This window comes from Nannobrachium achirus (assembly GCF_963921795.1).
Source record: "Nannobrachium achirus genome assembly, chromosome: 18".
Taxonomy (NCBI): domain Eukaryota; kingdom Metazoa; phylum Chordata; class Actinopteri; order Myctophiformes; family Myctophidae; genus Nannobrachium; species Nannobrachium achirus.
In genome coordinates this window covers 55123450-55139225 of record NC_137825.1, presented here as the reverse complement: position 1 = coordinate 55139225, position 15776 = coordinate 55123450, and the positions used below count along the sequence as shown (strand labels likewise).

The window sequence follows — 15776 nt, the reverse complement described above, 5'->3', positions numbered from 1 at the left end:
CTCTATACTCGGGTGCACGGTGAAGCATGGGTGAAGGAGTGTATCTCCGGAATGGCTGAACGCACAGCAACCAGGGACCCCTCAAAAGATAGATCTCGGCGAGGTGGAGGCAGACGCGGGGGTGTGAGAACCGAAAAACGGACGCGACCGAGGTTTGCTATAGAGCTACTGACCACAAGTTGAGCAACTTACACAGTATAGCTTTAAGCGTTTGCCGCCGTTATGAAGCTCAAATGACCAAAAAAAGACGGCTGTGGTTTTTGCAAGTCATAACCCGGTAGGCCGGGGGAACCGATTTTAGATTAGGGCTCCTACTCCGTATTTCTTTGTCTGCGAGTCTGTAAGAATAATACTCCAGTTGGCAAACGACTTCAGTCTGACCCTAAAGTACTGTGTCTGCCAGGGGCGTCAATTGGGTATGGCAGGGGTATGCAGCTGCCACAGCCTGGGTCCAGGGGGGGAAATAAAAGTTACTTTTAAATATAAACCCATGAATGTCTTTTTGTCTATCTGCGCTGGTTATTATGTTGTTAAATTACAGTAAAATAACTACAAATGCAAAATGTAACATAATGGTCACTTTAACAAGGTATTATAAATAGTAACTCCACACTTAAATGGTAAATGGTAAATGGTGCATTTATATAGCGCTTTTAATCCAAAGCGCTTTACATAGATTGTGCATTACATTCACCCATTCACACACACATTCATACACCGGTGGCGGAGGAAGCCATGCAAGGCACCAACCTACTCACCGGAGGCAATTACGGGTCCAGAGTCTTGCCCAAGGACCCTTCGACATTAACTCAGGGGGAGCCCGGATTCGAACTGGGAACCCTTCGGGATTTATACCCTTCGTGCTCTAATACCAGTTTCTCTACCCCTGAGCTATGCCGCCCCTGTATTCTCCCCAGCTTGACAAAATGGTATATTCTCAGGTTCCGCAGGTCTGCTGCACAGGTGCAATTCATTATTGTTAATTGTGGAACGTTTACTACCATGCTAAGTTTAGCTGCACTTGAACAACCGTTCCAGGCTGCCACATCCAGCCCAAGAAACCTTAGAAACCTGGGTAAAAAAATTGAAAATACTAGTTCTTTTCAGACATTGTGAAAATAGCCGATCTACATGCTCACAACGCCTCGCAGCGCGAGGCGTTGTGAGCATGTAGATCTGCTATTTTCACAATAGAACCGTGTTATACAAAATGTAGTCTCGCGTGGCCAGACTGTTGCCTCCGCGATTTGGTCAAATGCTCCCGGCATAGTCTGGCAGACGGAAATAGAAACGATGAGTGCGAGATGAAGCGGAAGTGAAGCCCCCACGTCACTTCCGTTTCAGTCTCACATCACACATATTTATCATTATATAAATAAAAATCGAACCTCTGTTCGAAGTGGAGCTGTGTGTGTGTGTGTGTGTGTGTGTGTGTGTGTGTGTGTGTGTGTGTGTGTGTGTGTGTGTGTGTGTGTGTGTGTGTGTGTGTGTGTGTGTGTGGGTGTCTGGCCTGGCCTGAACAACAGCGCCCTCGTGTGGTCAAAAAAGGTCCTGTAGGCTACAGACAGACAGACAGACACGCAGACATACCCACACACACGGCCACGTATAGGGAGCTTGTGTTCCACACAGCTCCAAAAATCATATAAGCATGTTTAGCTTGCTGCTTAGCAGAAATGACATTTTAAAATATATTTTATTGAACGGTAATGCCCGTTTTCCGATACTCGCCGTTAGGGAGCTGCAGTTCCAGACTCTATATAGCATTCAGAGATTGTGGAATAGTTGTCTGGCTACGCGAGACTATACAAAATGTAATGCCTCTTTGACTCCCATCTTTGCCATACCCTAGCTTTTGCTGAACTGACGCCACTGGTGTCTGCATTCAGCAGCGACACCGCCACTGGTACAGTACCACCACACCGTACCGCCCTGCACTCTCCAGGGCAATGGACCAGAACATGGGTTTTTGCTGTAATCATATCCTTAACCCATTTAGGTTTAGGATTATTGAATGCTTTAACTGTTGAAAAATAGCAGATATACAAGCTCACAGCGCGCTGCGAGCTTGTATATCTGCTATTTTTGGAAAATGTTGCGAAAATTTGTGCAAATCTTTGAATATATGTATTTCCAAAGCGAATATTTGTAACAGAAATGTAATTTTGCTTCTGGGTGGTCCCTGGAACTAAATATTTTGAGATGCGGGTCCTTCACATGAAAAGGTTCGAGAACCACTGACATAGTAGTCTCTCAAGAACAGACTAACTGAGCTCCATGGCTAGCCAGATTGCTGACATAGAAACATAGGTTTTTCAAAAAAATCTTAGAAGGATTCAAAAGACACTTATAGAATCGGGTCAAAATTCTCATTTTCACGATTTTTCAAAAAATAGCAGATCTACAAGCTCGGCACCGAGTGCCGCGCTGCGAGCTTGTATATCTGCTATTTTTCAATAGTTAAAGCATAAAATAATGATACACAATACTGTCTACCCGCTCTGAATGGGTTTAAGCTGAGATTGTATTTCTTTTGGATTGATGTTGAAAATGCCTTCACAAAGGCACGCCGCATTCGTACGTTTTGTGCCCATGTCAGATGGAGGTCTGCAGCCGGGTGTAGAGTGTCACGGTACACAAGCAACTGAATGGGCTTTCACGCTCTTTCACAAAGCGGCCGGACAATGGCGGGGATAGCTGATACGCCTCAAGTTCTCCGCACCACACGCATTGACTTTAATTGGTTCAATTAGTTCTGGTGGTGCTGCCATTTTTCTATGTCATGTTAATGGTAGTGATTGAGTCCTTCTCGCTATCAAACAGGAAAGCATGTGTTATTGTGTGTACTGTATATGTTGTCCTTGTGAGCCCTCACTTTGAACATAATAGTCCTCCTTGAATTAGGGCATTCACCAAATATTCGAATATTCGAATATCAAAGTCACTTTTCGACGTTGTTCACCGAAGTCGAATATTCTCTTATTTTTATTTTTTTATTGTTTTCTCTTTAAAAAAATATATAGTTTATAAAGCTTGGCTAGATAGGAAGTCATAAGAATGAGTTGTCAATGCCCCTGGTGGATGAGTTTGTTAATGCTCAGCGGCATAGCTCAGGGGTAGAGAAAAGGGTTCCCAGTTCGAATCCGGGCTCCCCCTGAGTTAATCAGGGAGCAAGAACCCCTAGTTGCTCCCGGTGAGCAGGTTGGTGCCTTGCATGGTTTCCTCCGCCACTGGTGTATGAATGTGTGTGAATGGGTGAATGTAATGTTGCACAATCTATGTAAAGCGCCTTGGATAAAAGCGCTATATAAATTTACCATTTACCATTTACCAGGGCTTCTCAAACCTTTTTAGGCCGTGACCCCCAAAATAAAGATATTTGAACTGGGGACCCCCACAAGCACTTGGAATTGTAGGTATTAATGTGACTCGGTTCCACAGATAAATATTGTGAAAATGGCAGATCTACATGCTCACAACGCCTCGCAACGCGAGGCGTTGTGAGCATGTAGATCGGCTATTTTCACAATGTTCGCCTCTTGCTAACTTAATATTTGACAGTTTGGCCAGTCCTGTCGAATATTCGACTATTCGAATACTTTGAGGTCGAATAATTCGAATACTAAAAATCACTATTTGTGAATGCCCTACCTTGAATGAATGGTTTAGTTGAGATTCTGTTCTAACCTTGAACTATTGTATTAACTTGGTGCTAGAGCTGTTGATGGGCTGGGAGCGTCTCAGGACCTACTGTGCTTATGCCAAGCGCATAACACAAATTCCAGGTTGTGGTGAACTTGTTAGTTGAAAAACATTCTGGCTGAAAGCTGAGCGATGAAGCCACACTCCAGACACATAACCATTTTAAACCTCACACAAACACAGCACCCCAGTGCGCTGAAAGCAAACGAGGAGCTACAGAAATGCATTAACGTTGTAGCAACGCTTGTTAGTACGGGCCTAATTAACATAATTATATTAATTAAAGCAAATCAACGTAATTAGCGACGCATAATTGGCTCCATCTAAATTATTTAAGGTATGGCTGCGACCAGCGCCTGCATGTTGCTTGTGAGAGGTGGCTCAATCCCGCAGCGAAGTTGAAGTCGTCGTGGTATCGGAGGTCATAGACAGGTCTTCTCTGGAACGCATTGCTTAGTTTCTGCATTTGTTCAAAGGACATTTTTCGTTACGAGCTTTAACACCACCGCAGTTGCAGGGTCTGCTTTGTCCAGTGGTCCCCAAACGTTTTAGCTCAAGACCCAAATAGGCCAGTCAATCTAAGCTAAAAAAGGGACTGACCCAAAAGAAATTGCAATAGTTATGGTTCAAAAAACATTCCTCGGGCTAAAAACGGACAACACAAAAGTATGGATTAGTGCCGAGTCATCACTTTTCTGGGGTCGGCTCCGTTATGTGGTGTCCGTTATTAACCCAACGAATGTTTTTTTGTGCAAAACAAATGATTGCAATGGATTCAGGATCATGAAAAACCCATAGTTAAACCCCTCACATGCTACTTAAAGAAGATTTTTGGGGGGGTCTTTTTTTCCTGTATAGTAAGTGAATGGACCCAAACTTGAACCCCCTGAATTTACCTTGATCCACTAAATATATAATTCACAACTTTTAATATGTTATTTGGATGACCCTAAGGATCATAAAAAACATTGAACCATAACTATTGCAATTTATTTTGGGTCAAACCTTAGATTGACTAGCCTAAAAAGAGAAATTAGATGTTTGCCCGGGACCCAAACTAGTGAAAACAGCAGATCTACAAGCTCACGACATGTCGCTTCGCGCCGTGTTGTGAGCTTGTAGATAAGTACATTTTGATGCCAACACTTTCGTACTTTTACTCAAGTAGATTTTGAACTCCGGGCTTTTACTTGGTACAGAGTATTTCTATACTGCAGTATAGATACTTTGAGTAAAAAATGTGGGTACTTTTTCCACCACTGTCTGTAGGTGGCAAGAGGCCCTGACCGTCTACCCCAGGACCAACAAGCAGAACCAGAAGAAGAAACGCAAGGTTGAACCTCCCTCGCCACAGGTAACACCACCGCTCCACACTAGGGCTGTGTCACCATTATGACATTTTTACATGACAATTAAAGGCCTCTCCATACTTCGACCGAAATGTTCGGTGAGTTGTGTTTTTCCGACGTGCAAATTTACGAACTCTCGTTCGGTCCAATGCTTTTCAGAAGTCCAGAGGGATATAATTTTATGGTAGAAAAGGACCTTTTGACCGGTCATATCGTGACTTAATTTTCACTCAAATAATTGCAATTAATGAATTAGTTGACAATTAATTTTCTCTTTGGCTTTCATGGCAGATAATGACACATGACCTAAAATCAATGAGAACATTGATAGATAGATCTGCTATTTCCACTATTTTTGAAAATATATGAACATTTTTCAACACAAACGATTATTGATTGATTGATTGATTGATTATGTTATTAGACAAAAATGGAGAAAAGTACAATAGTCAATACAATAGAATGTAATACAGTACAAGTACAGTTAAACACCCTGCCTAAAAGGAACATCCCAAGGTATTATGATGATGACAAAATAATTACGATTAGACGATTATGTTATAATTGTGACTGGCCTACTCCACACATTCCACAGTAATGTGCTCTTGCCCGTTATTATCACACAAGCGTGCAAACCATAACCGAGATCTACTTTTTGGGGGTCGGAAGTTCTCGGAACGCGCAGTCGCGCACAGAACCAAATAAGGAGGAACGGGGGATTTGGACTTGTGTTTTCAGGACGGATATTCCCTTTCGAGCATGAGGTCATTATTATTTTTGTTGCCTCGTTAACGGCCACTCACGTGTCATGCACGAGACGCAGAGCACCCGGAGGGGAATCATTACTGTGATGTTTCACGTCTACACAAGCCTGCATCGGAGCATACTAATCCCCCCTTGTAGGCCAAAGACCAATGTAAAGGTATATCGCGGTAATGACGGATTTAATGACCAGATGAAGTAATGATGTTTCATATCACACGGCGTGGACCACCCACTGTGACGACACGGTCCTTTGATGTGAGGCCAGATTTGCGGTGGGTGGGTGGGTGGGAGGGAGGGTCGGGGGGGGGTTTGGTCTGTGAAGCTCATTGTCTGAATCAGACTGTCCCTGCTCCGAGCGCACACACACACAGGCTCATTTGCCGAACCGTCGCAGAGACGCGGCGAATACATTGCCTCGCGTTGGCCCGCGTGGGACCTGTTCATTTTTTTTGTCTGCCCCCTCTGTTCATTGTTGCATCCGTCGCCCCACTTTGCATCATGTATGTACTGTATGTACAGTATGTCAGTGGTCATCCTGCTTAGAGTTCTCAACAGGCCTGAAAATTAAAGGAGTAGTTCACCCCCAAAATGACTTTTTTTTCTATTGATTACTCATGCCATGGAGAGTAGAGTTCAATAATATTTTTAGTTTTTTGTCACATTCCTAAGACAAAAATTTGATTTGAGTAAATTTACCCCCATTGATTCCGGATGGTGACCCGTTTCGAAACGGGTCACCATCCGAAATGAATGGGGGTAAATTTATTGTTATCACATTTTTGTCTTAGGAATGTGACAAAAAACTGAAAATATTATTGAACTCTACTCTCCATGGCATGAGTAATCAATAGAAAAAAAGTCATTTTGGGGGTGAACTACTGCTTTAAGGCCCAGCCCGACTGGTAGGGCTGTCACGATATGACATTTTACATGACGATTAATTGTCAGTCAAATAATTGCCGATTAACGATTTAATTGTTTTTGTCGTTGATAATTACAATTTCTGTTTGGCTTTTAGGCTTTGAAGTTGCACGTGGTAGATATGACACATAACCTAAATACACAAAGAAATTACTGACATATTTGACAACTTTATACTTAACAAAGAACATTGATAGTGGAAATATCCAATCTCACACTATTACGAAATACATGAAACATTCAACATATTCAACATGGAAACGATTACGACAAAATAATTGTGATTATGTTAAATAATTGCGATTATGTCAAATCATTGCGATTTGACGATTATGTAATAATTGTGACAGGCCTAATTGTTCTACGTCGTCTCTCCACTTTCTGACAGTTTCTGTCCGTCTCTCTCAAGACAAAGTTTAAGTGCCTGTGTTACTATTTTGGTTTTCGGCTGCCAATTCAAATGACTAATAACCAATAATAACCGGTAATGGTTAGGGTGCATACTTTTCTGGCCCAAATTCCTAACGGCGTGTCCCTGGTTAGATTCTCATTTGCTGCACTTCACTCCTCTACTTGCCCCTCTCTGTATGTCTCTCAGAAAAGCCCCCAAAATAAGTTAACAATAAATGAAATGTGAACTGTGTGGCACAACAAATCAAACCTTGAATCCCAATAATCAATCACTGTCCCAGTATAACATAATCAGGGTTCCCACGGTCATGAAATTCCTGGAAATATTTTGAAATTAGAAGCATATTTTTCCAGTACTGGAAAAGTTTTGGAATTGATCAAAAGGGTCCTGGAAGGTCTTGGAAAAAAATAGCTATGCATTGTCTTAGGTTATTGATTTTGTTAATACCTCTGAAATTACAAATTAAACATTGGCCAAATTGTCAAATATTAGAGGCAGAAATTGTGAAAATAGCAGATCTACATGCTCACATGTAGATCGGCTATTTTCACAATAAAACTGTGTTATACAAAATTCCTCTACTCTTAGTGCTCGTCATGTAAAAACGTTAAGAGCATAATTAATGCATCAATAAGAAAGTAAATGTGCCATTATCATTCATCCGTCAGTGTTTATTTTCTCCGCGTCACTTTAAGAAGTAGCCTAGCCTAGTGAAAACAGCCGATCTACAAGCTCACAATGCAGCACTTTGCGCTGCGTTGTGAGATGGTAGATCAGCTATTTTCGATGACAGGCTTGCTTGACAGCCCACAGGGACTGGTAAAATCCTTCCACACAGCTTAAACAGACGACATGCTTGCATGGCTGGCGAGGATAACGTGTCAGGCAGTCTAATTACCTCCGCGCTTCGAGTAAATTGTATTTTCTAACAAGAAAAAACATAACCTTCAGGACGACGGGTCCCGCAGCCAATTCCCGGCCGGGAATTTACGTGTGCTGCCTGTACCCGGGAAGCCCGGATCCCGGGATCCCGGTATTAAACCCTACCCTGCATAATATTTCACCTAAGAAAATGTATGGAGGATTTAGGTTCATTCACAATAACTGCTCCGTGAGCGGATCTGTGTAGGTATTTACACGTTTGGATGTTGGCGTCCACCAAATGTTCAATAGGTGAGGCAACTTGCATGTCTATAATTATTTCTTTGTCTGCTGTGTCTGCTCTCTCCTAATTGGCTCATCTGCACTACCCCCTTTCCGGTCCCCTCCCACACATGCAATTAGAGTGTGATTGCTAGCAACACTTCTTTCAGGAAAACACAGCCTGGCGCAGAACTGGGTCAGCAGCATTTGTAGAGCTGAAAACTTCAGCCAGTAGACAAAGTGTTTTTTTTTCAAACTACACAATTCCCACCTCTCTCTTCCTAGAGAGAGAGAAAGAGAGAGAGAGAGAGAGAGAAAGAGAGAGAGAGACGTTTGTTTTAACCCATTTAGGCCTAGAATTATTGAATCATTTAGCTATTGAAAAATAGCAGATCTAGGTGCCGCGCTGCAAGCTTGTAGATCTGCTATTTTTGAAAAAGGCGTGACAATGTGTGCAAATCTTTGAATATATGTATTTTTAAAGCGAACGTTTGTAACTCAAATGTCTTCTGGGTGGTCCCTGGAATAGATATTTTGAGATGGGGGTCTGTGGCCAAATACATATCATTTTGGGGGTCCTTGACATGGAAAAGTTGGAGAACCACTGACATAGTAGTCTCTCAAGAACAGACTATCTGAGCTCCAGTTAAGTGAAAAGGACCTTTTCTTTGACGATGGTTGGCCAGATTGCTGACATAGAAACATAGGTTTTTAAAAAGAAATCTTAGAAGGATTCAAAAGACACTAATAGAATCGGGTCAAAATTCAAATGTTCACGATTTATCAAAAATAGCAGATCTACAAGCTCACAGTGTGCGCTGTGGGCTTGTGTATCTGCTATTTTTTAATAGTTAAAGCATAACATAATAATACACAATATAGTGTACCCCTTCTGAATGGGTTAAACGATTAACTGTGCGTTTGAATGGAGACGTTTGTGTTGCGCAAGAATCAACTATGCGTGGAAAATAACAGTGGATTTGCGCAGTGGAAGTCAAGCCATGTACCGTATTTTCCGGACTATAAGGCACACTTAAAAGCCTTTAATTTTCTCAAAAAACTACAGTGCGCCTTATAGTCCAGTGCGCCTTATATATGGATCATTCATTGACATTGACATTCCCTTTAGCACAGCTCCATCTGTTGGATGCATAACGCAACGGTAGCATCTATTATGTGCACCTTATAGTGCGGTGCGCCTTATATATGAAAACAGTTAAAAAATATACCATTTATTGACAGTGCGCCTTATAGTCCGGTGCGCCTTATAGTCCGGAAAATACTGTAATTAACATTGGTTGTTAGTGAGAGCGGACCACAGTTTCACGGCTGATTCCAGGTCCCTTTCTAGTCTCGGGTGCTGGTTAGTGCTTGTGATCCCTTTCTTTGTGCAAATAATGAGAGACGGGACGTCACGAAGACATGTCCACTCTCATTGTTTCCCCTCCTGCTCACAGTGTCAACAACCAGGGACGTGCAGAGAATGTTAAAGAGGCAGGGGCTGACATTTCCAAAAGGGCCTTTTGGTGGAAGCACCGAAAATAGCAGACCTCCAAGCTCACAACGCGTCGCAGCGCGACGCGTTGTGAGCTTGGAGGTCGGCTATTTTCGGAGTGTGAAACCACACTGAACTAAGCATAATCAACTCAAAGCTGGAGATGTGGCTTAACGGCATGGATTTCCACACAGAGAGGGCAATTCTTTCAACATAAGATGCCGCATTCAAGTTCAGGAGAGATTGGACAAGGCGATTCTCTTGAATGCTGCCTTCAAGTATGATGACATGGAAAGAGGGGCATTTGCATTTATTTCACCATAGTAAAAAACTGCGTTCACGGTCTGGAGAGAGGGCACTTTTTACAGACGGATAAAAGGGCAGGGGCTCAAGCCCCCGTTGATGTCTGTGTGTGCACGTGCCTGTCAAGAACACATTTCCACCTGAGCGCTCTCTCCACCCACTTTTGCGGCGTCTTGCTGCTGACAGATGCCTGGCTGGCTGAGTCAATACGTTGGGCACAGAAACACCTGTTTGCCTTCTGGGAGAGTACCCTCCAAGTCAAACAGTCAAGAGACGGACAAGTACTCTCAAGACGCCTTGATGCCTTGATTGCCGTCTTTGGATTGTCGCCAAAAGCTCTCCCAACTGCCCTTCCAAGCTGATCTCCAGCATTCAAATTTGGGCATTCAGCTTAGGTACTTAAATATAAAATGTTGTCACTGTTGGACAGAAGCCTTTTTAGTTCTGGATTTCTTGATTTTTTCCCCTCTTCTTTTGTCTTATAATTGAATGCTATAGAGTAGTGAAGTGTGACGTAATTTACACATCCTACCTGGTTCGCGGTTTTCTTCCCCCATTCTGAATTCCCATTGACCTTTTTCATATCGCGTCATATAAGAACTGTGTTCCAATTATAAACTAATTATCTCAGCGGTTTGACTCATATGGATATGAAGAATCAACTGATGGTGAGAAAACGCTAATGTTACTGTCGCCGAATTAGTTACATTTTCTCTAGAAACAGGCTTTATCAAATATGAGTGACTGACTATCATAAACCACACAGAGCCACCTCGCCGACAATATTGCAAAGACCGTTTGTTCATTTTTGGACCGCAATGCTTATATGAGACGATTTTATGATGACTCAATGTTATTCTCCATAGAGAATGACTTCATTGGAACCGGGGGATGAGCGAGTCACGTCATGACTTCGTTACTCTATATGTCATCTTTTAACCACTACCACCCTAGTTTAGCGAAAATGGGTGATCTGTAAGCTAACAACGTGTCGTCGTGAATGCTACTTTAGAAAAGGTGTTAAGATTTTGGAAGCATTTCGCCTGCAATGACATGCCCTAAAGGCCAGTTGGAAGTAATCAGGTCTGTCTGTTTTTTATAAATATTTAACCCAAGCAAAGTTTCAACGAGACCTATTGACTAAATACTAAATTGGATCCTTTTTTTCCCCCCCATTTCCTGAAAAGTAACCGTTTCGGACCAGGTTTCCGCCCAACAGTGATGAGTTGGTACTTGGTCTCGACAGTACACTGTGACGCATAAGTGCATAGACTGTTCATGAACGTCCTTTCAGTCTTAACTTGCCCTCAGGGTTGAAAGGTTGGGATTTAAATAACAGGCTCTGTGTCCCTGACTTAAGCCTCTACCATTAGTGCTGATAGACGGTCCGCAACCTTACTGCACCTTAACTTAAGGGCTTTTTGTGGTCGGCAGGGTGGAGCACCTTCAAGCCGTTGTTTTTCTACGGGAGGCGCGTGAACGGACACCCAGTGAGTTGAGCTAAAACTCTCTCGCCTTCGTATCCCACCGGGAGCTGCCTTTTTAGCCTGTGGCGCTAGAACTGATTCTACGGTTCGTTGCTAAGCAACTATTGGAAAATGTTTGTAACGCCTACAGGGTTGGTTCCCCAATAGGCGGCCAGCGGGCCATTTGCGGACCGCGGGGGGGGCTACTGTCTGGCCCACACCAACACCAGTAATAATGGTGGAATAAGAGCAGCAACGACACTAGTATATCGTCGTTGTCGGGTGGAAATCTCGTATCTCCAAATTTGTACGTTCTTTCGCAAATCATACAAGGCCGTCGCACAAAAGTAGTGAAAACAGCCGATCTACAAGCACACAACGCCTCGCGTTGCGAGGCGTTGTGTGCTTGTAGATCGGCTGTTTTCACTAGTTTAAATCATTTATAAAATGATAAATTCGAAACGAACGGTTTTGGACATAGACGATTTTCACCCGACAACGACGAAAACTGTCGTTGGAGTAATGGGAACGCCACCGTCGCCCCCTGCAATGTTGTGGCCCTCGGCTTGGTACCCTAGACATAACTCGGCCCTTGGGGAAAACTAATTGGGGAGCCCTGGCCTACAACAAGTGTTTTTCGCTGTGAGTGCATTCGGAGATGCGCCAAAGAATAAGCCAGCGGTGTAAAAAGTGGTTCCCGGAGGACACATGAACTTCACCTTTCACCACCCTTTGGGTATTTCTAAAATCCCAGTACTCTTTGCTTCTATTCTGTAAATCCGAGTAATTCCAGGTGGGGGGAATCTTTGTCGCTGTGTTGATTTTGACAGCACATTGAGATTTAGTTTTAGTCATAGTCTTTTGAATAAAATTCCATTTAGTTTATATCTTTTAGTAATCTGAAATGCTTTAGTATTAGTCCATTTTTTTTTTAAACAATATGTTTATTTAGTTTTTTTTCTTCCTTTTTTTAAAGACACACAAAACCACATATACAATACAATAAAAGACCACAATCAAAATTCAGACAAAACAAAAAAGCATACAATATACAAAAAGAAAACACAAAAAGCAAAACACCTGACATCAACACAACACATAAGAATATAAAATAACTGATACAAAGAGCACATACAACACATCAACATCCAGACTCCTATGCCACAAGGCCAGGCAAACGACCGTAGAGAGAGAAAAGAAAAAAAAAAGCAGTTACCCTACTCCCGGTTCCTCCATCAAATAGGAAAGATCATTTCCCCTAACATACTGAATAAAATTCCCCCATATTTTCTCAAATAGCTCTTGTTTGTTTTTAAGAGTGTATGTGATTTTTTCTAAAGGAAGGCACAAAGATAGTTCCTTAAACCACTGAGCGATAAAATATAAGATTTTAGTCCACTAAATCTACAACGAAAATATATTTTGGCAGGCCATGATGGCGTCGTAATGCCTGATTTTACACTTGGTTGCGTGCTGACAATAGCAGATCTACAAGCTGCAACGCATTGCAAGCTTGTAGATCAGCTATTTTCAGAGCGCAACACCCGAGCGCAAACCACACATAAAATGACTTGTCTTTTAGTTCTACTGGAGCTCATCTCCACTAGTCCCTCCCTAACATTTTAGTTTAGTTTTTATTTGTTGACAAAACTGTTTATATATAATTGTAGTCTTAGTTGTAGTAAAAAACTAAGCTTTAGCTGCACTAGAAAACGAGCGCTCCTGGTCTCAATCTCACTGGGTCTCAAAAACACTAACACACACACACACACACACACACACACACACACACACACACACACACACACACACACACACACACACACACACACTCGTGGTTGTCGGGTGGAAACCTTGTATGTCCAAAACTGTTTGTTTATATAATAAAAAAAAAATACTACATTTGTGAAAACAGCCGATCTACAAGCACGCCTTGTAGATCGCCTCGCGGTGCGAGACGTCGTGTGCTTGTAGATCTGCTGTTTTCACTACTTTTGTGCGACGGCCTTGTATGATGAAGCAGGGCTTGCTTTGCGAGAAAAAAAACATACAAATTTGAAACTTGGAGATACGAGGTTTCCACCCGACGACGACGATATATATGCTGTGTGTAAATCCACAAGTTTCCAACGTCCCATCATGCATTGCGCAGAAGGGTTTGCGCGGCAGTTTCCGGCGTGCCGCGACGTGAGCTTGTATGTCTGCTGTTCTCCGGAAGTGTCCCACAAATAAATTCTACTGTAAATTATCGCGGAAACAGGTAGATAACTATGCTGTTTGTACAGCAGTGATGTTACTAGGTTTTCAATGTAATGGGTCCCGGGACCCACAGGTGGTCATTCAAATGGGTCCCAGAAAGGTTTTATGAGTCCTCAATACAATGTTTTCGAGCGCTGTGAGCTTGTAGATCGGCTATTTTCAAAATGTTTGCCTATTTCTTATATTTATTTTACAATTTGGCTAATGTTTGAACTTAGAACTAGGATTTCTAAATACACTAGGCTACAGACACCCATTTAATTATATTCATATCACTGGGACCCCAATTTATATTATTTATTTATGTTAAAATACTATATGAGTACAAATGGAACAGGTCCATTTGGTTCCATTTGTTCACCGAGTTACAGACCCATAAAGTTCTATTTGGTTCCTAACTATCATTTATCTGGGGACCCCCTGGAACTCCCTCAAGGACCAAGGACCCCACTTTGAGAACCACTAGTGAAAATAGTTTTTAGCTGTTCCAGGTTTAACTGATAATAAATCTTTACAGTGTTTATCTTACACAATACATTAAAAAACGAATTAAACTATCTAAACTAATATAGCAACTTAAGTAGAAGAAGTAAATTATTTTAACATGGACTCCAATGGAGGCGCATCCCCGGGAACCCAGGACCATGACATGAATGAGTCCCTGGGTGACTTGAATGAGTTTTTGATGTGGGATGCGCACGTAATGACATCACTGGTACAGTATGTATTCAGATTTCAGACAATACTCAAATGTTTTGTCTGAATCTTTGGTTTTGTTACCCGTATCACATCGTTGTTCCACAGTACGTCTTCGCCACCTCCCTCGTCCTCTGTGATAACACAGGTGTGTCTGCCATGAAGGAGCTCTTTGTTGTTTGTTGGACCTTCCATCTCTCTCTCTCTCTCTCTCTCTCTCTCTCTGGGAGCACAGAGCGGTGCGGCTGAGGAGAGTTCTGTCTGTCTTTTTCCTCTTATCTCCTTTATCCCCCTTTTTTTTCACATCATATGGTTGTATTATACTGTTGTCGATAAGGTAATAGTGTCTGCGCAGTTTGTTTGACCGGTGATTTCGGCCAATTTGGTCGGGTTTAGACAGGGATGGCGTCTAGGGAGACGCGTTCCCTGTCTATCCGACATGGCGTGAGAGTTGTAGCTGAACCAACAGTCACCGTAGAGACGGTGTTGTTGGCAGCGGGTGAGCAAGTTGGCCATGATAACCTGGTGTATGCTTCCCGCATGAATAAAGCTGTTGTTGTCTTCTTAAAAGAAGAGCAGCATGTTAACCAGCTAGTTACAAGCGGAGTTTTCATACATGATGCGCTTGTACAAGTATCGCCTTTATCTGTTCCATCTACGAGAGTTACTATATCTGGTGTGCCTCCTTTCATTCCCAATGAATTGCTGGAGCGTGAGCTCGTACGATTTGGAAAGTTAGCGAGCGGGTTTAGGTCTGTTCCTCTAGGCTGTAGGGACGCTAAACTCAAACATGTTCAGTCCCTACGCAGACAAGTGCTTATGTTTCTCAACTCACCTTCTCAAACCCTTGAGATATCATTCCGGGTTAAATATGAGGAGGGGTATTATACTGTCTACGCTAGTGCTGGGGCCATGAAGTGTTTTGAATGCGGGGATGTTACACACTTACGTCGCTCTTGTCCACACAAAGGGCAGGCTACGGGCAGAGCTGCTAACAGCACCCCGACGGACACGGCTACAGAGCAGCCGGCACCGCCGGAGCATGCAATGGAGAACGAGGCTGTTTCAGATGCACAGACTGAAAATAGGGCTGCGGTGATGGAAACACCCGCAGCCCCGAAAACTAAACCTACTGTGGATGAGCAAGTTGCGGGACCTTCACGAGAGAAGGAACCGATACAGCCACAGGCACAGAGCGAGAGCGTAGCTGTCAGTCAGGACAGTACAGAGGCTGCGCCGGCTCCAATCACAACGAGCCAAGCTGT

The 15776-nt window shown here is 42.8% G+C and overlaps 1 protein-coding gene across 1 annotated transcript in view; it reads left to right on the top strand.

Annotated features, from left to right (window-relative positions):
* The window catches only part of LOC308303194 (myosin phosphatase Rho interacting protein), a 190946-nt gene that overhangs the window by 97912 nt on the left and 77258 nt on the right, over positions 1 to 15776 (top strand). The window contains exon 5 of the mRNA XM_080747518.1: positions 4972 to 5056. Coding sequence (XP_080603644.1) covers positions 4972 to 5056 — 85 coding nt within the window. The remainder of the gene's footprint in view (positions 1 to 4971; positions 5057 to 15776) is intronic.